This window comes from Micromesistius poutassou (genome assembly GCF_964030765.1).
Source record: "Micromesistius poutassou genome assembly, chromosome: 4".
Classification (NCBI taxonomy): domain Eukaryota; kingdom Metazoa; phylum Chordata; class Actinopteri; order Gadiformes; family Gadidae; genus Micromesistius; species Micromesistius poutassou.
In genome coordinates, this window is record NC_140274.1 from 21968928 (window position 1) to 21995087 (window position 26160).

At 45.0% G+C, this 26160-nt stretch overlaps 2 protein-coding genes across 3 annotated transcripts in view; both read right to left on the bottom strand.

Annotated features, from left to right (window-relative positions):
- Positions 1-317: 317 nt before the first annotated feature.
- On the bottom strand, positions 318-1534 carry tmem97 (transmembrane protein 97). The gene is made up of 3 exons (XM_084467311.1): positions 1377-1534; positions 1058-1202; positions 318-866 (listed from the first exon to the last, which is right to left on the bottom strand). The coding sequence occupies exons 1-3, from the start codon at positions 1488-1490 to the stop codon at positions 592-594; spliced, it is 534 nt and encodes a 177-aa protein (XP_084323437.1). The 5' UTR covers positions 1491-1534; the 3' UTR covers positions 318-591.
- A 376-nt stretch (positions 1535-1910) lies between these two features.
- Positions 1911-26160, bottom strand: part of usp32 (ubiquitin specific peptidase 32) — a 42029-nt gene continuing 17779 nt past the window's right edge. Inside the window, exons 15-35 of one of the 2 annotated variants that reach the window (XM_084466622.1) lie at positions 25709-25849; positions 23622-23793; positions 21574-21728; positions 20178-20259; positions 19986-20060; positions 19655-19793; positions 19304-19409; positions 18430-18603; positions 18143-18317; positions 17626-17777; positions 16804-16915; positions 15885-16084; positions 15275-15459; positions 14488-14574; positions 12312-12432; positions 10453-10644; positions 9461-9689; positions 6920-7207; positions 6720-6889; positions 5801-5893; positions 1911-5247 (exon numbers count right to left, since the gene is read on the bottom strand). In XM_084466622.1, coding sequence (XP_084322748.1) covers positions 5074-5247; positions 5801-5893; positions 6720-6889; positions 6920-7207; positions 9461-9689; positions 10453-10644; positions 12312-12432; positions 14488-14574; positions 15275-15459; positions 15885-16084; positions 16804-16915; positions 17626-17777; positions 18143-18317; positions 18430-18603; positions 19304-19409; positions 19655-19793; positions 19986-20060; positions 20178-20259; positions 21574-21728; positions 23622-23793; positions 25709-25849 — 3222 coding nt within the window. In that variant the 3' untranslated portion in view covers positions 1911-5073. Of the gene's footprint in view, positions 5248-5800; positions 5894-6719; positions 7208-9460; positions 9690-10452; positions 10645-12311; positions 12433-14487; positions 14575-15274; positions 15460-15884; positions 16085-16803; positions 16916-17625; positions 17778-18142; positions 18318-18429; positions 18604-19303; positions 19410-19654; positions 19794-19985; positions 20061-20177; positions 20260-21573; positions 21732-23621; positions 23794-25708; positions 25850-26160 lie in introns of both variants that reach the window. The other variant, XM_084466621.1, reaches the window with a different exon arrangement.

A 26160-nucleotide genomic window follows, 5' to 3' on the forward strand; every position in this document is an offset into this window, starting at 1 on the left:
CGTCCAGAGAATGCCTTCAACAATACTGTAACGTAGTGCGGTGTTATTGCTTTATACAGTATCCTTCCGCGCGGTGTTGCGCCACATCGTCCCTTCCGCTCTAGAATATAGAACACTGAAATTTGAAATCGACGGCCAAGAGGCCTGCATAATTCAACTATTTTGTGTGTTATTTTCCACATCTTTTTTTTTCCCCCGACATTGGATTGATAGTACGATCCCAAAGCAAATTGTGAAAGATTTGGCAATATTTTAGCAATGTATTTAGGCTCTTGTCTAATCTAATCTTTAAAAAATAATGTCTCAAAATATTACATTCCTATTTTTATTAAGTTTATTTTGTTCAATCTTAAGAAATTTAAAATGTGCAAAAACATGGTGATTTCCGTTTAGGTTTTGTGTGGTAGGGCCCGTTACATTGATATGGCGACAGTCAAACAGCACTTTCAAGTGACATCACATTTTATAAAGCATATTGTAATTACAGAAAATTGTGTGGCTCACGCTAAGCTAAACAGTGTAGAAATATTGCCTTTTTTTTACCATACAGGGCTATACATTCATGTAGTAAGACAATATAAATAAAGGCCTCTAGTGTCTCTTGGGTTTAGCGGAACTGTTTCCAACCTTGGAGTTTGAGTTGTACGTGGGAGAGAAGAGCATCGTAAACAGCAGCATCAAAGGTACGAGCAGGTAAGGGGCGTATATGGACACCAGGGTCCAGCGCTCCGTGGGGGTCTGGGGGCCCGCGTGGGGCTCCAGGGGGGGGAACGGGTACAACAACACGTGCGCCAAAATAGGGACCAAGGTGGTAGCCACGTGTGTGGAATAGATGATAGCCGGAGTCCTGATCCATGTGCATCCGCCTGGAAATGAACAACACAGAGTATTGCAGAAGAAGAGCTGTAAATATGGCCCTGTTTAAAAGGTATTGTTCTCCACTAGAGGCCGCCATTGAGTAGCCTAGACTTAATGAACTAGACAAGAGTCGCCTAGATGTTTGCAAGTTGATATACGGTTTTGCACAAAAAAACTCGATTTTTTTTTCGTCACCAACCTTTGAAGAAAGCATATGCGGCAACGGGGAAGAATGGCAGCTGGACCAAAGCCTCGCAGAAGATGAATGACTGGAACCAGGTCGGCGGATCCACAACCATGGGATCTTTGAACTCTTCGGCATACCACCTGAGAAGATCTTTCAGCTGTCGGAACGAGGTTATTATCGATGTCAATTCGATATTGTGAGGGAATCAAATGTTTGCCAATGTGTTAAATGCCAAAAACTAATATTGCAGTACACCTTATTAATGCATCGAACCCACTTAACTGACGGGCTCCTCAGACCAGCAGAGTAGCCTCATATATGTCCCACTCACCACATGCGGATACACTTGATCAGGTAGCAGCGCCTGCAAATCGATAAATAGTGTAATGGGAATATGAGATGCAAAATAGAAGAAGAATATGTATTCTAATATTCGAATGCCCATGATTGCACACTGCAGCAAACCACAAATAAAAAGACAGTAGTGGAGGGACGCCTTCGTGGCGTGGTAGAAACGCGTGAACCTCCAGGTCGCCGCTGATTGGTTATCGTCTCGTACGGGGGCGTGTCGGAACGAGAGGCTGGCCCAATGTGGCACGCCCCCTCGACCAGAGGCCAATCGCACACGCAAGAAGCCAATAGGTTCTTTAAAGTTACGGTTGTGGTCTGCTCTTTGGTTCTGAAGAAGAAATGAAGTAAAGTTTATTACCCAACAATCTTTCACTTGCTTGCCTATGTCCCCATATATCTTTTGTATGCTGTATTTTTTAAAGCGATATCATGTCATAAATGTTCAGATTAAGTCAGTAGGCCTAAGCAAGTATAATCAAAATCAAAAATCATAACAAAGACAGCGCGGTTTCATTTCCTCAGCAGAATTTAATTTGTTACCTTGGTATTTGTTACAGATCAATAGTATCACTCCATATACAACTACAAGTACAGTATTTTGTACAGTTCATATTCAAATACATAGGTTTTTAATTGGCTAATTTACAAACACTTTTTATGTACATGTTCAATATCAGTGCAATGCCACTTTCTTTCCAACAACCCTCTTACAAAAAAGATTTAAATTAACACATCAGAAGCAAAGGAAATTAACTTAAATAAAACAAGATTACAGACAATAGATGGTTCAGTAGTAGACTGCACTGTGGCCAGTGCTTCAAACTCTTTTCATTTGACTTTTTTGGCAATGACATTATTTTAGTGTTTTTTTTAAGTCAATCTACAAGCCCGAATTTTACATTTATCTTTCTCCTTTGTTGAATATAGAATCTCACTGGGAGTTTTCCTTAATTCCCAGATTTTGGGAAATTGTAACACAATATTAAATAATTTGTTAGCATTTCTGCCAATTAAAAGGTTTTCAGTGAGCATTTGAAAATAATAACAGGGCACAATCACTGTAAAACCATTCTTGATAGACTGTTCTCTCACCTTCAAAATCCAAGCTAAGCAACATTGGTTTCGTCAAGACAATACTAACTTAAAATGTTCCCTTTGAGCCACTACCCACAACCTTACCTAGGAAATATTTTGGACAGCAAGACATGTTCACAATTTGCATGATACGATGGAGAAGAGAAGACGAACAACAGGCCTGAATACATTACAATGTCTGCGCAATCAACATTTGTTCGACAAACGTGTTCTCAACAAGCTTACATTTGACCAGTCCTGCCATCATCAACACAGCCCTCTTTGACAATAAATAAAGCAGCTAAACACATGAGATGGCGTGTGCGAGACCAGACAGAAGAGTGATCCCTTGCTAACTTTTGAAAGCCGGAGTTCAGCTTCAACAAAGCAGACAAACCTGCATAAACCAAGTGATGACTTAAGCGTTGGTAGCGACTACTACCGGTATATGAGACTGGATATTTGTATCCAATTATTGAGACTGAATCCCTCCAATAACCACAACTGCCAGTGGTGCAATGGATCAAAGAAGTGTTTGAGTGAGGTGGAAATCTGAAATTGTGATAACATGGAATCAAGGATGCACGTATGTGATAAACCAATCTCTCCAAAGTACGAAACTGAAACGGATGCAGGGAAAGAGCAAATCATAACGATCCAAAACACAGCTGGCTGGGGAATAATTCATCCATTAAAAGTATCAGATAATACAAATTACAAGTATTAAGCTACAAAGTACTTCACCTTCAGCAATAAATATGTTATTATTTAATAACGGCAATCGCCTTTGATACTGGGGTGTCACAGTGGGACAAACAATCCTTTGCTATCCTCTATTGTAGCCAATTAACCACTGGGCAAATGTGATCGATCCTTGGGTATCCAGCACTACACCCTGACTTGAGTAAAACATAAATAAAATTAATTGAAAGTTGTACTGCGTAAAATAATAATAATAAAATGGGTCCAGTGTTGGTTGTCTTGGGACACTGGGCATTGGCTCCTTACACAAATCCCGTATAGACGTCTTATTTTATTTGGCGAGTGGCTTGGCTATGTGCAGTAAAACAAAATCAAGGGTGAGAAAACACAAAAAGTGGCAGGGGAATCATGATCGCTGACGACACACAGGTCACTGGATTTGCAGTTTTTGATTAGCGATGTAGTTGTACATCCCATGTCTAGTTTGGCTTACAACCTGGTTACTGTTTCAACCTCATCTTGTCGCCACACCTCGATCGCGTCTCTCAAAAGAGTGGCACTAACTGAATACTATTCAAAGGATCTTCTGAGCACAGCATTATTCTAAAACTACCTAGACAAGTTGAGAAATGCAGAGGGGAGGGGAGAGAGGTTGCCCTCATATATGAATGGCAACGTGAACTGCTTGGAGAAAATGTACTAATGTGTGAGTGCTTCGATGACCCAAACGTTGCTCTGGCAGCTAAGGCATATGAAGCAGTGCAGCCTTCTTCACAATATGGCATTATGAGTGCAGACTATTTAACTCACACTGATAGGGTTAGTTTTTACTGAAAACAGTTGGAATGGGAGCATACTGTATGACATAAAGTATGACTTCTATAAGTTATTGAATCTATAAGAAAATAATTTCTATAGAAAATTATGAAATGGTTGAATGAGGAAAGTAAAAGGGAAAAGAAACATTGATGGGTCATTTTCAAAACTGCCTTCTGAAATCGTACACTATGGCACCGGTCCAGCCAGCTCTAAAAAGGTGCTTAATAAAAGCCAAGAGTATCATTGGGTATTTTTTCGGATACGCCTGTCAATTGCACAAAACCGAGGTATTTGGCAGTTGCAGGCTTAAGTGATTTAAGAAGGGCCGGATTCATGCAAACTTTGTCCAATTGGTTTTTCCAATAACGGAGCTATTTTTGAACTTCAAAGGATGCATGTATTTGGTAATTACATGCTACAAATGTGGTAATACTGTCACAAACTGCTACTAAATGATGGTTGGCCAATGGACTGCAGATATTGATGAGGTAGCATGTAATCTTTTGTCCTAGTGACCCTAGCTACATCAGAGAGCATGTGGAGGAAACCATCTCAAGACAGTATCCAATATAAATGTGAATTTATACTAGATACATCATTTCAACGTTCTTGTTGTGAACGATGGCTTTTGCATGATAGCTTACCTCTTGCTCTTCATCTGGATGGCAAATGCACAGGAAACCGCATTAGTTTATGTGTTGGCCATACTGACAATACATTCAGAAATGCGTTTGTATGCAAATGTGTTTCCTTTCTAAATGCTTGGCGTTGACTGCCTGTTTAAAATGAAATGGATTTCTTGTATGTTTGGTTCAGTAAAGTGCACCAGTTTAGTGCTTTCACCCGGGATACAAACGTTTACTATAAATTCTCTATTTTCCGTCCCCCAACTTCAAGTGCTGTAGCGCATACTCCAACCATCCATTGTTCCATGCCGTTTGACCCCCAATATTTTAGTTTGTTATGCAGTGTGAGATTTCTCTCTTCTCTACTCATACACTGGCCAGTGAGTTGAAGGGGTAAATCATAATGATGTGCTCTGGCACATTGCTTCGGGGCAATGGAAGACTACCGTGATGATGTCACTGCAGGACACAGTATTTTTTGTAGTCCGACTCAAAGTCCTCGTCCATACTACTGGTGTCAGCCATCTTCTTGCCGTCGGTCTTTGGCAGAAACTGGGAATAGTCCACCCCCTGTTGCTCGTAGAAGAGGATGTAGGCGGAGTCTGCATCAATCTCCTCTGAGCGCAATTCCTGTAAGTGCAAACGGAATGATATAGAGCAGGGGTGTCAAACTCAAACTGTACAGTGGGCCAAAATTGAAGTCTTGGACAAGTCGCGGGCCGGAGTTGTTGACAGGGGGGGGGTTGACGCGCCAGGGTTACCACGCCAAGACGCACGTCAACGAGTTAACGCTGAAATGCGATATGCCGGCGGGCCAATTGCTTTACATTAATTGTGAAGGTACGGGATTACGGGCTGCCGGAGTTGACGCGCCAGGGTCACCGTGCCGAGACGCGCGTCAACGCTGAAATGCGATATGCCGGCGGGGCCAGTTCTGATTGACATTAGACATGTGATAGACATCTGACGGGCCGGATTAAATTACACTCCGGGCCGGATTAGGCCCGCGGGCCGTACGTTTGACACCCCTGATATAGAGTCTCCTTGTGAAGAAGGCACAAGCAGATACGCTGCATACAAGGTCTGGAAAATGGAAAATATTTATATACACTCGCTCCTACTGCAAACCCGAGCCATTGAGAAATAAAATAAATGAACCAATGAAGAGAGTAGACTTCCTTACCTTACAGCTGCTGTCGTTGTAACAGTACCATTTCCTGTTGGGGTTTTTGGCGTAGGTAACATAGTGGCCACCTCCCATTATTCCAGAATGGCACTGGGGAAGATAAGAACAACAATGCAAACTACAAGTCAGAATTACCCTTATTACCGCAATTATAAAAACACATTATTTACTTTAATTTGTGTATGCATAAAACATCACATGATGTGTGTAACAAGGCAGCAAGACAACACAACACAACACAACACAACACTGCCCCCTACAACCTCAAGGGGACGGCGGGAAGCGATGACCTTCAACCTTCATCTTTTCTAAGAATTCATAAAAAAAATTAAATGACTGAAATCATAAAAAAAATGATCAAGGCTCTGAAGTGTATCAGTATTAAATCCTCAAATCCTAAATGAGTTGCGTCCGGTATGACTTGGGGCCCCCGTGCTGACAGCAGATTGGTGGCGAGGTGTACTGGTGGTGACGGTGTATTGGTGGTGGTGGTGTATTGGTGGTGGTGGTGTATTGGTGGTGGTGGTGTATTGGTGGTGGTGGTGTATTGGTGGTGGTGGTGTATTGGTGGTGGTGGTGTATTGGTGGTGGTGTATTGGTGGTGGTGGTGTATTGGTGGTGGTGGTGTATTGGTGGTGGTGGTGTATTGGTGGTGGTGTATTGGTGGTGGTGGTGTATTGGTGGTGGTGTATTGGTGGTGGTGGTGTATTGGTGGTGGTGGTGTATTGGTGGTGGTGGTGTATTGGTGGTGGTGTATTGGTGGTGGTGGTGTATTGGTGGTGGTGGTGTATTGGTGGTGGTGTATTGGTGGTGGTGGTGTATTGGTGGTGGTGGTGTATTGGTGACGGTGCGTTAGTGACGGTGCGTTAGTGACGGTGCATTAGTGGCGGTGCAGTGCGGCGGCGGCGACCCCTACCGATATTGCATAGAGGTTGTACATGGCCTCCAGCGCGCCGTCCCTCGGCCGCAGCAGGGAGCCCTCAGAGTCCACCGTGCTCTCCGTGCTGCAGTCCGACGTCAGCTCCGGGGTGCTGTCCGCCCCCTCGCCGTTCGCCAGCGTCACCTCACACGGGTTGACCGCCGCCGCCGCCGCCGCCGCCGCCACCGCCGCCGCGTCGTCGCCGCCGCCGCACGGCCCACGGTCGGGGCTGGCCTCCGAGCCTCCGGGGGGTGTGCACTCCGCCGCCTCGTCGTCCTCCCGGGCCGCGTGGTTGGCCGCCCCGTCCCTGGAGCTCGGGGCCAGGTCCAGGTTCTCCTTGCTGCTGGACAGGCGGTGCCGGCTGCCCAGCTGGGGGAGGCGGAGGCGGCCCTGTTTGCGCCCGCCGGTGCCCGCCTTGGGGCTGCCGGAGGGGCTGCCGGTCCTGCTGAGCGAGGGGGCCGACTTCCTGTCCGAGGCGGGGGAAGCTGTTGTGGGGGGGAACCGGAAACATGGGGGGAGGGGGCGGGGGGAGGGGGGGGGGGGGAGGTGGGGGAGGGGGGGTTAGGGGATGTAACATATTTCAGCCATAATATTCTCCCATAGCCACAATACTGAGTAAACATAACATAAGCTGTAAGACATAACCAGGCAGCAAAGCTGATCATACATAGATGAAGGGGGCGGGCTTTTAAAGCCACAGAACACGCCCACCTCTACCTGCCTATTTAACCTATCGGACTCCGCCATTTTAGAATCAGAATCTCTTGGGCGGCGTATCGATTAGATGTAAAGCTTAGAGACGCTCCGCGCGTGTTATATACGATCCCTCTCCTTTTGTTTCATAGACGATAGACAATAGACCAATAACCCTAACCAAATAAAGTGAGTTAAAAGCGATCCTGTCTCGGCGGCCTTCCCTGGACTAAAATATCATAACAGGGATGTAAAGGCGACCTCACATTGAGTTTCCAATTGAAAGCCTTTTCCAAAAATGTAGAAGAGCAAAGAGAGAACTCTGTTTGGGTTTTGAACAACGTTGAAGGCCGCGGATATATTTGGAAGTCAATCGATCTCTTCATCGCGATACACAAACGTGAATATTAGGATGCCTCGCTAAGGTAGAGGATGTGGATCTTAAATAAGATAATAAGACAAATGTAAACTTCTGACATTCTGCCGTCTATGCTGCCATCTACAGGTTAATAAAACCCCACCTAATGATTAAAACAGGCTAGCCTAATCTCAGTGTAAAGATTGGGAGTAGCTGAAAACGACTTTTACTAACTAGAATTCAATCCATATATTGATTACTGCTGCAGAGGGAAAATTGTTGCAGGCGTGTCTAGGCTTGTCCTAGCAGGCATAACATGCAGTGGAATTAGACTTTTATGATACAGCTGCAGGGTGATTCAGCTGCAGAACATTCACCAAACAGTACCTAGGAGTTGAGCAGAAACTGTACTGTGGATACACTGAATAATACGTAGAGGGTCATTATCTTCAATATCATGAAAACTGTGGGCATCTAGAATATCATAGTAATAATATAATAACACAAAGTAATGCATAAGTAGTTGTATCTGTAAGAGTAATGTTATAAATAGCAAACTACTGTAACATATAACTAGTATTAGTATTCTAACTGCGTTTTCACACCTATAGTTGTGGCTCAGTGCAATGTTAAACTTTCACCCTTGCTTGTGGTCACATGACAATTTAACAGTGGACCAAAATGTGTAAACAACCGCCAAGCGTGAACAAACTACATTGTAAATGGTCTGAATTGTTTGTCTGAGGATTCTGTATTCAGAAAAAAAAACATGGAAAGTTTTAACCATTTTGAATCTCCAAATAAAAATAATAAAATGAAACTCATTGATTGGCCACTCAAATATAAAGGCATGAAACATCTCAGCTGTGTGGATGTATACCTACAAGCCGTCGTGATTATTTGGATGTTTTACCAAGACGTATAGAAAACAATGTGTTGCATGTCATATGAAGCCGCATCTCCATCTGTCAATTTCTATTCAAACACCACGTGTGATTACTATTAGTACGCTTATCTTAGATATTACAAGCACAGCTATGTTCACCATGCACAGCGAAGCCATAGTGAGCTGCTTCAGTTGATTCCGATTGCGGTCTCACTGCAGAATAACCAATCCTGGGGGGCGCCTGTTTTGGTCCACACAGAGTCCAATAGCTGCGTGAACACTAGGGATGTGAATAACTAAAATTTTTCATGGTCGAATAATCTGTGGGTGGTATGAACAAATAATCGATTATTCGATGTGTGCATTCACATTCACAAAGGCAGCCATGGATCATCGGCAAGAAATCACTTAATATCTTAAACGCAAAAAAAAACTAACTTTAATAGTGATCAGTGTTTGTGTTGTATGCATATATATTAATATTTATGCTTGTGTATTGTGTATATTGTTTTTCCTGTACATGATTAACTATCAGTGCTGCAGAACCAACATTAGTTCCGTCCGTTAATTCTTGTTTATTTGAAATGGGGAAAAAATGTTAACGGTCCAAATGTTAAAAAATCGACTTTGACCCTCAGGAACGAATAATTGAATAATCGAATATTCGGACCCATCCCTCAGTGAACACAGGCTGGACCGACTCTAACCCTGGAGGGGAACCACAGTGAGCATGCCCTTGATGCCACGGTGGCGGCGGCGGTGGCGGCGGTGGTGGTGGCGGCGGCGGCGGCCGACACAGACCTTTAGGGAGGTTGCAGAAGCCGGCCGGGGCGGAGATGGAGGAGAGGTTGTCGTCGCCTAGCCTCAGCAGCTCCTCGCCCTCGCTGCGGGAGTGGAGGCTGTGCTGGGGGCCCAGGTCCCGCGGGGCCAGGAAGGCGCTGGGGTCAAAGCTCTCCCGGGGGAACTTGACGATCTTCTGGGACTTGATCCAGCGCCCGTTCACGAAGTGGAAGCGCTTCAGATGAACGATCTGGAGCGGGGGAAAAAAAGCGATGTGTTGATTATGACTCTTGTTTCATTTTGCAGACGCACAGGAGCTGTGTTGCACTCACACACGTCATCGCTTCGATGCGCTCATAACACACCACTTTGAAAGGCTACCTCAAGATTTTACTTTCTTTATACTCCCTCTGAATTGGCACTGGATTTAACTCCTTGATGTGCAATCTACGAGTAAACAAGTGACTGGGCCATACCTACTGGCTGGCATTCTTATCATCTTAAGCTATATAACCATGGTACAGAATGATTGAAGTCCGTCAGCGTTTGACCTTGTTTATTGCTGGTCGTCTCGGTGTTGGATAACACTCAGGAACTCAAGGTCGACAGACCACAAGGTGGTCAGACCTAAACAGAACCCTCTGTAACCCTAAAGTCCTAAATGTACGTCTTTGTGACATATACCGTACCTTTATTATCCCCAACATACACGTACAGATAAATGATTGATTATGCAGGAAAAAAAATACTTTTATCCAAATAGTAAGAATGTTTTTATTTAAATGTATTAAATAAACCAGGTGTGTCGTGACTCCACTGACCAGTATGACTCTTATCTACAGTGGGAGTTACTGGTGCCTCCACTGACCAGTATGACTCTTAATCTACAGTGGGAGTTACTGGTGCCTCCCACTGACCAGTATGACTCTTAATCTACAGCGGGAGTTACTGGTGCCTCCACTGACCAGTATGACTCTTAATCTACAGCAGGAGCTACTGGTGCCTCCACTGACCAGTATGGGGGGCAGCCTCCAGAGGTCCAGCTTCTTGGTGGCCAGCCGGTGGGTCTTGCACTTGGAGCAGTAGTAGAGCTCATCCTCCCCCAGCTCCTCCTCGCCGGTGAAGGCCTTCAGGCAGCTGTCCAGGCTGATGGGCTCGGCCTGGGCCCGGCGGGACTGCTCCACGCTGCAGTGCTCCTCCACTATCTGCAGGGGGCGCCCGCGGCGCGTCACACGACACAGACGACACAACAGCATTTCAGAGATGGGGGGGGGGGGGGGGCGGGCTTCTTGGCCTGCTTTGCCTTAGGAACTGTGACATAAACCTTTGATACTCATTGTCGGATTAAACAAGAGGTCCTATTTCTTATGGACACAAGGAAAGGTGTTTATAAACTAAGGATTTTACCAAAACCTCTCTACTGGTTGGCACCCTCCCATAAGCTATTTATATGATTACAAACTTTTCTTTTTTTTCATTTTATTCCTGTGCTTCTCGTTTGTTTTTCTGTTACATGTCTGTTCTCATTACTATGCAAAAAAAAAAAAAAAGAATGCCTTAGGAACGTAGATTATCTTTGGATGACAGAATATAAATCACTATTTAGATGAAGCTATGATCAAACACTGCCTGACACTTAACCTACACCGTACCTGTTTCAAACCTCCATCTTTTTATTGGCTCTATATAGAGCCTAATTTGAGATCATTCACATGCTACATGAAGCATATATGTATTTTCTTGAGATAGCTTTTCTTTGTCCGGACAAAAGAAGAAGCAAGGCAAATGCACGAAGGCTTGCAGAATTGGCTACATCTGTTGCCAAAAAATAAATGCATCCAAAAACTAACTCGAGCCATAAATAAATCAAATGTATTCAACAGCTACTGGGTCAGTACTCAAACCCAAACCTCCTCTGGGTTATTGCCACGAGGCTCTAGATTAATGGTTATGTTACTTTTTTGCGAGTGCGACCAACTCCGGAAACCTCTTCCCTGTAAGTCACGTTGACCGCTTTGCGTGTACAAAGTAGCAGCGAGGTAATAACACCAACTTACTCCTCCCATCATTCACTGGGCGTCACATTTAACAAGCGTTCCATCAGAGTGTGCACGGGGCTGGCGAACGCTGCCATGATAATAATAACCACCGACGAGAGGAGCTCGACTGCACACACACACGCTGGGGCCCGTCTGATGGCTCCCTCCGAGATCACGAGAGAGACGCTCAGCTTCGATTCTCCCTGGCGGCTGCAGCATCAGCCCACTGCTGTCGTTCACGCGCGATGACGCCACTCTACTGAGTACTTTGTACTTTTTCTGACCTTGTGAAAACGAATGTTCTTAAATCCAGAAACGCACACTGTGGAAGCGTATAAATGGCACACTGACAAAGACGCAGACGGCAATGATGTGGCGTTGTTATCGTCAGAGCCTTGTTGTTATATAACTGCCAATCTTGAGATTTAGATTCGGAGGTTTCGATCGTTTTTCAAATGCATTGGGTAATTGCCTGTAGTGCATGGTTGAGGACCTCTATCCCCTGTCTGGTGCACTTAACACAAAGAAAAAACCAAAAACCATCTCTACATCCGTAATTGAATGGTGTAAAAGGCTGTCCCCTGCTGTTAGAGGGGGGATCACTTATCTTTTATCTACCTTATCTTCCTATCTTTTTATCTTTAATCTATCACCTGTGACCTGGGCCACTTTGGCCAGACTCCCCAGTATATCAGTGTGTCATTGTAAAACCAAGGGAGTCTTTCCTTTCAAAACTTAAGAATGCACACCGAGAATGATAGCAGGCGTCAATGTAGTGCGCATGCTCCTTTAGATATGGCGGTAGAAGTGAAGGTTTATTTAGAGCTACGTACCCGCTCCTGGGATGTCTGGTAGCGGAGGTGTAAGGCGGTGGGGTCCCAGTCCACGGCGATGTAAGCATTCCCTACAGAGGCCCTATCGTCTGTGCACTCTATGGCACAGCCCCGGCAGAACCTGCAGAAAAGACCATCTGTTATTTCGGGCGTTAAGCCAAACATACATTTTTAGCAACAAACAATTGGAAAACCACTTGGTTTTCTCCTAGTTTAACCAGACAATGACTCAAAACACCCAAGACACAATGGGCCCTAGTTAGACGGTCTCAAAACACAGACGTGAAGCTCAAAGTCGAAGTCGCTTTGTGGGCGTTTCTACGGCGCTGTTGCTATTATGGCGGCGAGATAAATGAGCTTTGCGCCCGACGCAAATCTAAAATGGGTTGGTCTGAAACCCGTAGGCGTGTTTTGGGCGTAACGTGCAATAAACCAATGAGAGTTCCATCTCCCATCCCCTTTAAGAGCCAGTGCATTTGACTTGACGAGTTGATATTTTGACAGCGCGTTTGCATTCTCCGCTGAGACAGATGCATGACCATATGAATTTCAAACTTCAAATGGCTCAGTTTATGACCAGATAATAGGCATAATTCACACATGGAATAGCGCTTTCTTCTCCAACTTCAGAAACGCTGAGTCGTCATGTAACTTGCGGCAAAGACAACTTAACAGATATATGATATGCGGACGCAGTCCTGTGGGTCTATTTAATGATATGTGGCAATACATTAACAAACATCGTTTGTCACCAGTATTGTATACATTATCATTATCGACTTGTGTTCATAATATGCATGTGTCCCCCCGTTAATATACATCGCCATGGACTGTATTATGCGTTACGTGTTTAGTTTTCGTGTGTTTAAACAGATGGGTGCGCACCCACACGTGCGCCAAGCACGATAAATCCTGAAAGTTATGGGCTTGTGTCTGTGTCAAGAAAATATGTGTTTGCTGTACGGTGTTTGCAGATGCATTGATTTAAAAGTACAACTTACCACTGTATCAGCTGTTACACAAGATTTTAAAACAAGATTTTGTTTTGGGAGGCTGGAATATACTTTGCTCGAGTTTATTATTGTTATTATTATTATTTAAACGCATGGCATAGCCTACTCTACTGTGTTCATTCATGCAGCCCCTATGGAAAAAAAAAATGTTTCCACAATCCAAATGCTATTTCTATGCAGTTTCACTCATATGAACAATCTTTGACGTCATAATATTTAAATCAGGCTAATCATTTGCATGTCTGTGCTGTGTATAGCCTACGTGTGGGTAAGCGTGTTGCAGTTCCGACCTGCCATGGCACGTCAAAATAGCAACACCAACTGCGCTATCCGCTAGTGCATTTAGACCAGCAATTTTTCGGTCAGTTGCGCAATTGCATTGGCGCAATGTTTAGATCGGTAAAATAGCACAAAGTATCATTTTGCACCGGAACACTCCTCTGCTTTTCGCCAACATGCCTCTCCAGGCGCAAGTGTAGTGGCGCCTGGTTGATGCGGGGGGGAAACTCAACGATACAGTACATGCGTCGGTGTAGAAAGTCAATTGCGCCGGGCGCAAGATAGGGCCCAATATGACGTAAGTGCTTTGGGTGGCTTTTGACCCACACCTGGTCACGGTAGAGGTTCAATGTAAAGCAGAACCCCTTTTGGTTCTTGTTCTGTGTTTGATATAATGGGTGGTCATGGATGGCGCTGCATGGAGCATCACCGATTTGTGTTTGCTGGAAGAGGGCAGCACCGCGCTGGGTGACTTGGCCAGAGTCAGTGCTCTCATTCAAAATACGACCACCTTAAGTTCCACCTTAAGTTCCACCTTAAGTTCCACCTTAAGTTCCAATCGAGAGACACAGCTTTGACGTAAGTAGGCTAACATCAAACCAAAAAACGTTGTACATAGCGCATGCATGGTTTCAATGAAATTGCACAGCAGCACTAGCGCTATTCAAAACCAAGCAAAGGAAAAAACGAAATCAGAAGAAATTCTGTCGTTTCTGCTTTAGATGGCGTTGCCTTCAAAAGACTCCTCTGCCTTCAAAAGAGTCTGAAACGTTTGCACGGCCCAATAGGCTTATGACGACATCAACCATTAAACTAGTCACAACTTCCTAGAGCTCCAAGATAAAGTGAAGCAGTTGTAGGAGGGGGGACGGCGGCGGCCTCACCTGTACCACGGACACCAGGCACAGGAGATGCCGTCCTTGCTGACCACCCGGAGCGTGAAGGGGTACTGGTAGCCCATGCTGTCGTCACTTCAGGTCCACAGAACACAGAACACACATGTCATTCTAATAACACTAACGTATTTTCAACCATCAACCACATCATTTATGTTGCAACGTAAAGCTAAGTGGGAAGGGGGAATGGCGTCGGCCTGACGACTGTTACTACTTTAGCACTTGGTTCTATGAACGTCTTTACTGCGCCGACGGCGATATGTTGTTTCACTTCTTATGACAAATGTACTTATTGTAAGTCGCTTTGGATAAAAGCGTCTGCTAAATGCCCTAAATGTAATGTAAATGAAAATGTAGGTGGTAACACAAAGCAAGATTTTCTAGAATGATTTACAATGTAGTTTGGGACGCTACTGTTCGTACATTGTTAATCCTGTCCTTCTGAATTATTGATACCACTGACAAGTGTTGAGTATATATATATATTGAGAGTTTATTGCAGCTCTGGTGAGTTTGGATTTATTCCTTTATTATAGAAAATGTATTATTCAAAAGTAAGCTGGATGAAAAAATCCCCCTCCGAATGGCAGTGGCTTTGTATATGCGTATGAGTATTAGTCCAGTAACGGTAGCTTGGTGCTGGTGTGTGTGTGTGTGTGTGTGTGTGTGTGTGTGTGTGTGTGTGTGTGTGTGTGTGTGTGTGTGTGTGTGTGTGTGTGTGTGTGTGTGTGTGTGTGTGTGTGTGTGTGTGTGTGTGCGTGGGGCTGCTGCTGACCAGTCCTGGGCGTGGTTGCTGGCCTCCTGTGGTGGCAGCGGGCTGGCCAGCCTGGACACCTGGATCCACACGGCGTCGTACAGGTCCTTCCTGCTGGTGTGCACGGTGCACGGCACAATGAGCGGCATGCCGAACAGACTGGGCCGATTCTTCTGGGACGACAGGAAGTACAGCTCTGTCCGCATCTAGAAGGAACACACAAAGGGGTCACACACACACACACACACACACGGACGGACGCCATGCAGCTGCACCGTGCACTGATGCCATGGACACTGCGCTCTACAAGTCATTGTAATTGTTCTATACTTAACATACTAATCAATTCAAAAGCTACCGTGCAGCTTACGCAATTGACTCTCATCCAAAGAGCATACAACCATCTTTTCTCAAGTATGTTCCGATGCCATCGGGTTATCTTGTGAGAGACAGTTCACGTAACATCCAAATGGCAAAAACAACATTTGAGAGGAAAAGAGTGATCACAATGTGGTGACCCACACAGTTTATTTAAAAGAAAATTATGTCATACATCTCCTAATTTTCATTAATATGCAATTAGCTCAACCCTGTGGAGGTCTCCACAGAAATGGACCCAACCCGCACTCACCATCTTCCGGTGCATGGCGATGATGTAGCCGATGAAGGGGCTCTCCTGGAGCAGGCCGATGTGCCCGTTAGGAATCCCGTTGGCCAGGGGCGTCTCCGGGCTGCAGGGCACCGGAGTGGTGGGCCTGCTGTTAGCCATGAGGACGGGCTTGCTGACCACATGCCCGTTAGCCGTTGAGCCATTGGCTATTGGCGTTATGTCTGGAGGGAGACGATCACACAATTACCTACTACATCATTGCTGTGGACAGGTTTTTTTTTTTTTAAAGAAGGCAAAAACATTTAGCATTTAGGGAGCGAGAGGACACGCTCAGCATGAATCGCTGGCTGTGTCCGGCTAGCAAAAGGTTAGGATTGGTTTGATTTGTAATGTAATCAGTGATAATGTTAAGTAATTATACCCTTAAGAGAGATACGTCTCTATCACTGTTTCCGAATCAATAAGACATGGGCAACATGGCTCTTCTTGGTATCGGATCTTTGGATTGATTGTACTTTCAAATCCCCTAACTACTCTGAGCAACCATCTCATACTCGTATGAAGACGCCCTGAATGGATGCAAGGTAGTAGTACATCTGTTTAATACAGTAGCACCAGAACCCAGGGCAGAAGTCAAGTCTAGGTTAAAGAAGATTCATGTTCTTGACTGTGCTGGTGACAATGATTATGATAACATTGTAAATTATTCCTTAAAAGGGAATTCATTAAAATGGGTTTTCACATATCCTGTTTGACAGTAACAGGACAGTAACACTTCCTCAAGTGCCTGGGTCATTTCTCTAGGTTAGATTTTCGTGTTTAGTTCCTTTTAACAAATATGACAATGGCATATGACTACCCATCTGATTCAAGCCACTATTACAGTCCATGTATTATTTTGTATCCATCCCACTTGAGCAATGCCTACAAACATGTTTACCTGTGAGTGTAGGGGAGGTGAGAGAGGTTGGAGAGCCCGGAACAGGAATCTCAAAAGCGCACAGAAAGCCGTTGATGGAAAGTCGCACTTTCTGGTTGTCCTGTGGAAAGTTCTGCAAGACAACCATACACAAACCGCAGGGAATCAGCATATGCAGTCTGCAATAGTGGGGTTTTTCTGCTGCATATTATAGTAGTGTGCTAAACAGCAGCAACAGCAATAACATAGTACCCCAAACCACACCCAGATCCCTGTGCCAGGCAATCAGAAAACCATGGTAAATTAGTATATTCAGCTTATCTGCAGCTTACACCTTCTATATGTACAAAGTATCCACTATAAACTCTGAGACCTCATGAACACATGTTTTCTATCCACAAATGTCCAATTATTTTTAAATTAATGTTCTTTTTAGTTGCTTAATACTGGCTAAATGATCTTGTGTCCGGGGGGTTGTCTTTTTTAAAGTACTGTGTATTTAATAATACTCTTTACTACAAGTCCAAAAAGAAGGTCACAGAGCTGTCCTGTCATAGGAGGACATGAGGGAAGGGAAATGAGGCATAGCCCTTGATTGTTATGATTGCATTCCTGCTACGCATTTCATCCCGTATCATTGTTGTTAGTTATGCTCCGTGCTGCATTCGGTTCATAGGCTCGGTGGTCGAGACAGTGGAACCAAGACCCCAACGCACTGGCTAGAATTCTTCCCGAAAAACAGATGGCAGCCATTATCAATATCCTGATACTGCAGCATATACTGGTACAGACTGGGTTGTATCCTCGTATACTGGCAGAGTCGGTGGGGGGGGGGGGGTGTACCTTAATGTTGGAAGTGTGGACCTCAGCCAATAGGATCTGTTCAGGTTTCAGGGTGCAAAGTTCGCTCAGCTGCTTCTTGAGCCCAGTGTACTTTTCATCCATATTTAGCCTCAAGCCAAAGCGCACGGGGGTGGAACCGTCCAGTTTGATGACTAGACATGGACCAGCACACGATCGTCACGTTACACAAAGCTGGGTCATTATGGAAGGACGCGTGAACGCCGGCAGTTGAAACATTTCATTATGAAATGCAATAACATTTTAAGTATTTTACATTTAGACATTTACATTTAGCAGACACTTTTATCCAAAGCGACTTACATTAAGTACATTTGTCAGAAAGAAAGAGAAACAATAGCTTTTAATTGAAATTTGTATAGTTCCATAATATATATATGTGTTAATCAAAAACCATAAATATGCCTATATAACGTATGTCAATGTAAAACGATGCCTATAGTTACTGATGTGGCGGTACGTAACATTGGTTGGACCCCAAACTTGTCCCACGGCTCACCAGTGATCTCCAGGTGCATGGAGCTGTCCATGGGCAGCGGCAGGGACAGGAAGTTGAAGGGGTCGAATCGGGCACTGATGTGGCCACACGTCTTGCACTTCACCTGGGACTTGAGCTGCCCGTGGAACAGGTCCACTACGATGGAGCGATTCCTCCGCAGGTGGTTTTCCCATGCCTTCGCAAGAGCAAAACCACAACATCAGAAACGACTCTCTACTGTCTACCATTTGTCCGGTTGTACCGGTGGACCACAACACCTAAACAAGCCAGGAGACGAGCGGTCTAACCTCAGAGGCCACCTCCCAGTCGGGCCGTCCGTCGCTGTCCTTCAGCTCCACGTAGGGCTTGTCGTGGACGCGGTTCAGGTCCTCGTGGAGGCCGTCCAGCAGGAAGGCCAGCAGCTCCTGGGAGTCCTGCTGCTGGAAGCCGTTGAAGCGCGGTGCGTACTTTGCTATTGTCCACTGGAAGGATTTTTTGGGGAGAATAGGGATTGAACGAACACACGCAAGTTTAAAAACAAGCGCAATTAACAATGGGGCTCAGAGACGACACAGTAAGAATACCTATTGAACGACTTGCTTATGGATGTGAGGCATCCACATGAAGCCTCAAGGGCTGTAAACCCTGTTGTACTAAAGCTAGCTTTGGCAACCATGGATTTCAAATGTGGAAGGCCGGCGCAAACAAGTCCTTCCCTGTACAGTCTTATCTTATCATGCAAAAGCTCAGTCTCATTTGTCAAGCAAAATGGTTGCACATTCTGCTCGTAATGTAGGCGTAGGCCCATGTAAATACCGCTCTGATTATGGACTAATTTACCAATGAAGAAACTTACCCCATAATGCTATAAAGAGTCAACAGCAATAAAACATTCGTCAAACTAATAGAATGTCAACAAATGTTGGGCATTTACAACACATTACTGTGCTGTAGGGATGTCAATCCAATACTATAAATTCTGGTAACAGAATTTATGCTTAAGTTGTCTTAAGCAATTTCTGTTGGATCTTTTGTTCCATTGCAGTTTTCCAACAGCTTCTGACAATGTAGACAAACTACTGCCACGGAGTCTCGTCCTCATCAGCATGAACTCTTTATCAGGGGATCCTATGGGCTGCAAACATGCCACTAGACATAAAAGGGTTTGGGGGGGGTGCACACCCTGAGTTTGAGTGGCGCCACATTCTTCTGGGTCCCGCTCCACAGCTCCATGGCCAGGTCTCCGTAACACTTGGCCATGTGTCCTCGCATCCCGATGGGATTGGTTCTGGTGGAAGAAGGGCACAGTAAGCGTTCTGTACAATACCTCACCGTGTCACTCCAATGGCTTGTGATGGAAGCAGGTAGGGACATGTATACATGTGCACATGCACCCCTGTCTCTCTCTCTCACACACACACACACACACACACACACACACACACACACACACACACACACACACACACACACACACACACACACACACACACACACACACACACACACACACACACACACACACACACACACCTGTTGAGCTCGTAGAGGTGTCTCCCGGAGATGAAGTAGTCTGTGAGCGGCTTGGTGTTGCTCACACACTGGATGCTTGAGTTCATGAAGCATGTGTTGCCAAGGTTACTGAGGCCCGTGGCACCCTTCTCCGTGGGTACTGATTGATAAGTGGGGAAGAAGGAAATAACACATTTATTTATTTATTTATTTAAATTCTGCATGAACACTTGCGTTCACTTTCGTGGTGACGGTGATCAGAAATCCAAAGGTTCTCCTATTGTAAAGTAACTGTGAAGATGTGCATAACCTATGATGAAAAGATGGTGACCGTGGTGGTGGTTCAGCTTACCTTTATGTCTGTCCATCTTACTGCTGTTGGCAATAAAAGACATTTCCTCCGGCCAGCTCATGTCCTTGTTCCTGACTGAGAGGAGAAAACGGGCCGTGTTCCTAATGGGCAACTTTACGTCTTCACATATACAGTTCTTTGATATTTGATACGGACACAAGAGATGCAGTGGAATAGGTATTTTAGACAAACCCTCAATCACTAAGTGCTGCTCGTCTTGGATCTTCAGACCTTCCAGTGTGTGGTCTTCGTCGTCCAGGAGTGTGAGATAGTTCTGGACACAAAGGACGGACCAGGAGGGCATCAGCTTCACCATACTTAATCACGAGAAGAACAACAATATATCTCTTTTGTATTCCTACTATTTACTGGCTTTAAACTCTAAATTTTTCATCAATTCCAGCAATAGATAAATACATAAGAAAAATTCTGCATTTTTTTTTTGTAATGAAGACATTATGATGGAAATGGAAAGTGTTCCCTCCTTTTTGAGGTGAATTTGTCTAGCTTCAAACTAGATAAGATCTGGGTATTGTTATTATGATTATTACGACACGTGCAGAGAAAAGTTCGGCCTCTCTCTTTTTTGAAGGACAGCCAGCACATCTCTAAACGACGACAATCGATATTCCGACGTGCAAGGGCTGCTAATTTCGTCAAATGCAGCAAAACGTTGTGAACAACGCTCAGCCAAGAAGAGGTCCAAGAAGAAGCCTGCAGATAGGGAGGAATGACTGGAGAGGAAGGGCAGGGAGGTCATGGCTAGGAGCTACAACGCGCAGAGGAACATGCACCACCACTAGGCTGCGTCACTTTCAGAAAAGTATCAGCCTCTCAGCCAAGCAAAGTGATTTGGCAGAACGGTGGTGTGAATTAAGAGTGCAGAACGGGACACATCTTTCTGTCCAAGCCCGGCCCGCGTCCGACGGAGAAGTAACCGAGCCCGACAGGCATCCAGAAATATATGTGTCCGAGCCCGACCCAAGTCTATTTTTTCCTCATACTAATGACACGTTTACGTTTGTGTGTATGAAAGCCCGCCTTTATTAAAAACAACTGCAAGGCGTTTGGAAATGTCAACAGATGAGCGCAACAAGCGAGCGTTAACAGCGAGCACAAAGAGAGCTCACTGTTAACGCTCGCTTGTTGGCGACAGAATCATAACAAATTTAAATTCAAATAGGCCCACAAAAAAAGGGGCCACGATGACGCTAAATTCCACCAAATGACACCAGAGGTTCTGAGGTTCTGTAGGACAGGTAGCCTGAATGAAATTCAAAGGAACACGAGTGTCCCCAGCAAAGTAAAATTAACGTTAGCACAAAAGCAGCGCCCACGCCAACTCCCAACTCCTTATCGCGCAGATGTGACCGAGCCCCGACCCCGACCCCGACCCCGAGCATCATTTCTAAATATTTGTCCTTTGTCCGGACCCCGTCAGGTCCCGTCGGGGCTCGGGTCGGGTTCCCATGCTCCCGGTGTGAATACACCCTGAATTATCTGACAAGGGAATCCTCAACTGCTACAATGATTTAAAAAAAATGAGGACAGAGGAAACAGAGCATAGCACAGCAACGGGTACACACACCTCGCTGTTGTACAGCCAGAGTCTCATGTCCTCCTCCTTGATCCGGAGCCTCTGGGACAGGTAGAGGTGGATGTCTTTGATGGTGGCCATGCGGCTGAAGCACCCCGTGTAGGCCAACACCCGCTTGAGGGGGGCGTTGGGTGAGGGCACATTACCTGCTGGTGTGAACTGGAGGGTTAACACTCGACCGTTTCATGCCTTTAAGGAAAGTGTGCCCAAACATATTATACTCAAAGTGGCCAATCGCGAATCTCAAATAATCAAAGTTTTTAATTTAAATAAATGTCAGTGAGTAAGTCCCCTAGCTATCGCCGATGAGGTTAAGGCAGTGGTGATTGAGCCTTTGGCCCACTGAGTAACGCCCTTGGATTAGCAGAGAACGAAACTGAGAACTTTGTTCAAACTTACAATATTCTTCATGGAGTACATAATAGCGTCAGTTGGAAGTTACACAGTGCATGTGTAAGTAGAGGGATTTTGTATATTTTATAGTGGTTATGGATGTGTAATGTGCATATTGGAACTGAAACATCACTTGATGGATCATCCCACAAGAGGGGTATGAGATACACTATGTGCCATTAAGATGTAGCTTCCCAGTTACCCGTTAATTAATTTGTGTTGTGTGTGGGCGGGGTAATATGACTACTTTCAGCATACCCATAATGTTGAATGTGAACGCTCACAGAGGAAACAAATCATTGGCATTGGTCTACTGGGTAATATTAATAGAGCGTTCCATGATTGAGGATTAGTGAGAAGCAAGCAGCAAGAGACAGCCATTTTGTGAAATCAACAGATTTTGATCAGTGAATCCATTAGTGCATAAGTTTAGTGAACCGAGTCTGAGTGAATACTGTACACAGCAATTCACCCCACGTTAAGTTAGACAAAATGAGAAATTAATCAAAACTAGACTTGATTACTTGATTTAAAATCAAATCTTTTATTTTTCTATCAACGAAGGCTTGCTCTTTAATAGTTTTTTTACAGTAGTGCCTCTGCCTCAGCATCTTACTAGTAAACTAGGACTTTGGAGAGCTCTGTTTTGATGCAGTGTTAATTATCAAATACCCTCTCCATCACAGAGAGACACACGAGGGGTCTCTGCTCAGTCAGCACATGTGATAGAAAACTATCTCCGAACTAAAATGTGCCCGGGGCTTCGGCGCTCGGGCCAGAGAGAGAGAGAGAGGAGCCTGACTTGATTTAGCAGAGCGCTCTTAATGCTTGGTGCTGATGTCACATGGAGCCCAGGCTACACGTCCCCAATCTAATTACCTAAGCGCTACACTGCTTTATGCTTCATCATCATCGGCTCGTGATCAGTGGATGGGATCAGTTAGAGAGAAAATACATGGACATCAGGGGGTAATGCAACGAATACGAGAGCTGGGCATCAATTCCCGTTTCAATTAGTTTATTACAGAATGAATGATAGCTGTTGGCAGAAAGCTTTCCACAGTGATAAAACTGGTATTGGGGGAAACGATTGGATTAAAGTACCTCAATTTAGCATGGGCTACATTGAGACGATTGTAAAGCAGCCTTAATAATGATGGTGTCACAGCTTGGACAGCTGAATTAGTTGTTTTCCTGGCGAGAACAGAAATAAATCTGATTATGACATTTGATTAAACAATAAAGGCTGGATCTGAAAATAAAAAGGGAGATTTTTACCTAAAGTCTCTCTGAACTCTTTAAACTTGTTTCCTAGAATGAATTATATTGAATTGGATACACTCAAAATATTATGATTGGAGACAGACCGTCTCGAGGGTCAGAATCCGTTCCGAATCAGGCCTGTGTGTGTGTGAAAACAACTTTTGAAGAGCAAGTTCTCCGAGGACAGAAAAAGGGCAGATGCAAACAATTTCCAGGATAAATCGGTAGCCAGTGAGGCCATTGGTTTGATTCCATTTGCGAGTCCAAAGCATCACCCTGCTAGTCAATTAGTCCACTCGGCGAATTAGAAAGGCAGTACGTTAAAGAATAACGGTTTGGTGGCCAGAGAGGGGCTTTGCTCGTCTTGCTGCTGCTTACATTACCTCGAGGAAGCGGTTGGCCTAAATGCTGAGGGTACATTCGCAGGCTGGTCATACCCATGTTGACCCAGATGTTGGACTGGGGAGACCGGGTGGCGGGTTGCTGGCGCAGGAAGAGGAGGTAGCGGGGGAAGAGCTCCAGCTCTGCCTGGCCCATCTTGCTGTGCTGAATCACCTGCCGGCCGACCGGGGTAAAGAAGGACTCGATCAATGGATTTATGTGTTGATGTGCCTCATGTGCGTGTTGTCCATCGACCACGTTTGCAGGTATTTGGCCGAAGCATACACTTGCGTAAACATTAGTTTCTAAATATATACAATTCTGGCATGTTTGTATACAACCCCATGTTTTAGTGTACAGTATTTAAAAATTATGCAAATCAGCAAATCAAAATCAAATCAGCAAACCGGGGTACTTGACAAGCCAAGTGAGGCCATTAGAGTATGCTGATATCGCAATGAATATCAGTCTGCCCATGGCAGTAATTGATTTCCACTCACGGGCATGGGCTTACGTTTTTCGAAAGAAACTTGAGCCAATCAGATGAAATATTAAAGTGAGGCCCTTGCTCCCTTCATATCAGCCAAATCCAGTGGGAAATAAAGCAAAAACATCTTCTCCTCTGTGAGACAATTTCTGTACATCTTAAACCGTCGTTATTCAGTCTACCTCAGATAAAACACGTTTTATCGCTCCCTTAATTGCCACGCTTTCCTTGAGCACCATCATGTCTTTCACTTGGCAGGCTGCAGCCTCATCATGAACTGAAACTCCCGCCCCCTAGCTCTGATTGGTCGGATCATTTTTTCATTTTTTTGGAAGAGACTTTCAACGGGCCCGGGGGGCAGCCGGATCTGCAGAGTGTCACAGTCACAGCACGTGTCCTCGCAAGATCAAGATGGTCCCACGAGGCTGGCAGTTGACTACTGTGGAAGCCCTTTTATTCTCAAAGCTGCCGGAGGTTAGCTCTGAGAGTTGTAGAGAGAAAGTGCAGACAAGAGCAACAATATGAAAAGGAAGCCCAGAAAACAAACCCCATGCACTCGCGTACCGGTGGCGGCGCTATGATACGGATGTGTGTGAGAATTTGATTGACAGGCAAGACGGATTCTACAAGCAAATTATGGAACGGAAGCCGTTATTGGTCAGAAATTCGCTAGCAGCGGTCCGACATCATGATTGGTCTCATACACAGGAAGGCACGCAGTCCACCAGAACTGATACGCAGAGCATTGTATTACACTCACCAATAGCTGCCGAGCTGCTATTTCTAAGAAATTAAACTCAAATATGACCTACAATACTTTTAACCATAAATGAGATAGCATTAGAGCAAAGCTGCTGTGGTGGACAAATAATAAATAGCGTCACTGTCAGTGTCATTGGTAATCAACTACAGTTGTGTGTTTCACTACAAATGACAAAAAGAAAAAAATCTGATCACGCTCTTCATTCAACAGAATTTGAAAACGACTTTGTCGACATCAACATCTCATCCAAGTCCAACCGATGAAGTACTATCAAAACGTGGTGATGAATGAGTAACACTAGGGGTGTAACGATACGGGTCTAACAGTTCGATGCACGTTTCATTTCGGTACGTACCGAAATGTGATAATCAATAAAGGTTTTTATTGATTATCACACACTCTGTGAGTGTCTCGTCTCGTCCTGATGTTTTGTGTTGAGGACCACGATGGAAATAAGTCCTGGACTTTATTGTGTTTTTATCCTCAATTGTATTTGATGTCTTTCCATTTGTGCAAGGCATTAGTTTGATAGAATTTAATAAATCAAAAACAAAATCAAATTGTTTAACAAAAATAAAATAATAAAAACTGCTGTACCGAAAAAACAACAACATACTGAACCGTGACTTAAAGAACTGTACGGTACGTACGGAATCGTGACGTTAGTGTATCGTCACACCCCCTTTGGTGTAACACAAGAACACCAAAAAACCTACGCATGGTTATTCCCCACGTCAGTCACTACCTCATGGAACGAGAGCCCTGCGGCTCAATTTGCAAACCAAAAGAGTAGCGTCGGGATAGAGCGTGTGTGTGCGTGTGTGTGTGTGTGTTCTCACCGGTCTCGGCAGGCTCAGGTTGGCACCGTACCAGTGGTAGAGCGCACGCCACACCGGCTCTGGCACCGTCTCAAAGTCCCTGCTCGCCAGCAGCTGCAGGGCTCCCCTGAGACGCCCCCCCTCCATGGTCAACGTGGGAGCCTGTGGGCCAGCGGCGGGGGGGGGGGGCGGGTGGGCGGGGGGCGGGGGGGAGAGAGACACACACGAGATGAGGCGTTCATGCACAACCGGACAACACGCGCCTTCTTGAATAACAGATTGAGAGATAGAGAGCGCCCTAATGCCTTTTCACTCGCTCTCAACTCAACTGTGAGGGATGGGCCAATTATCAACGTCCGCATTGTTTTTGGAGCCGCAGGATTTCTGCAGAAGCGATTACTTTCACCACGTGAGTACTGTGGCCGCTCGGTTTGGTAGGAGGAAGCCAGTTCAAAGAATTGAGAATGTAATGA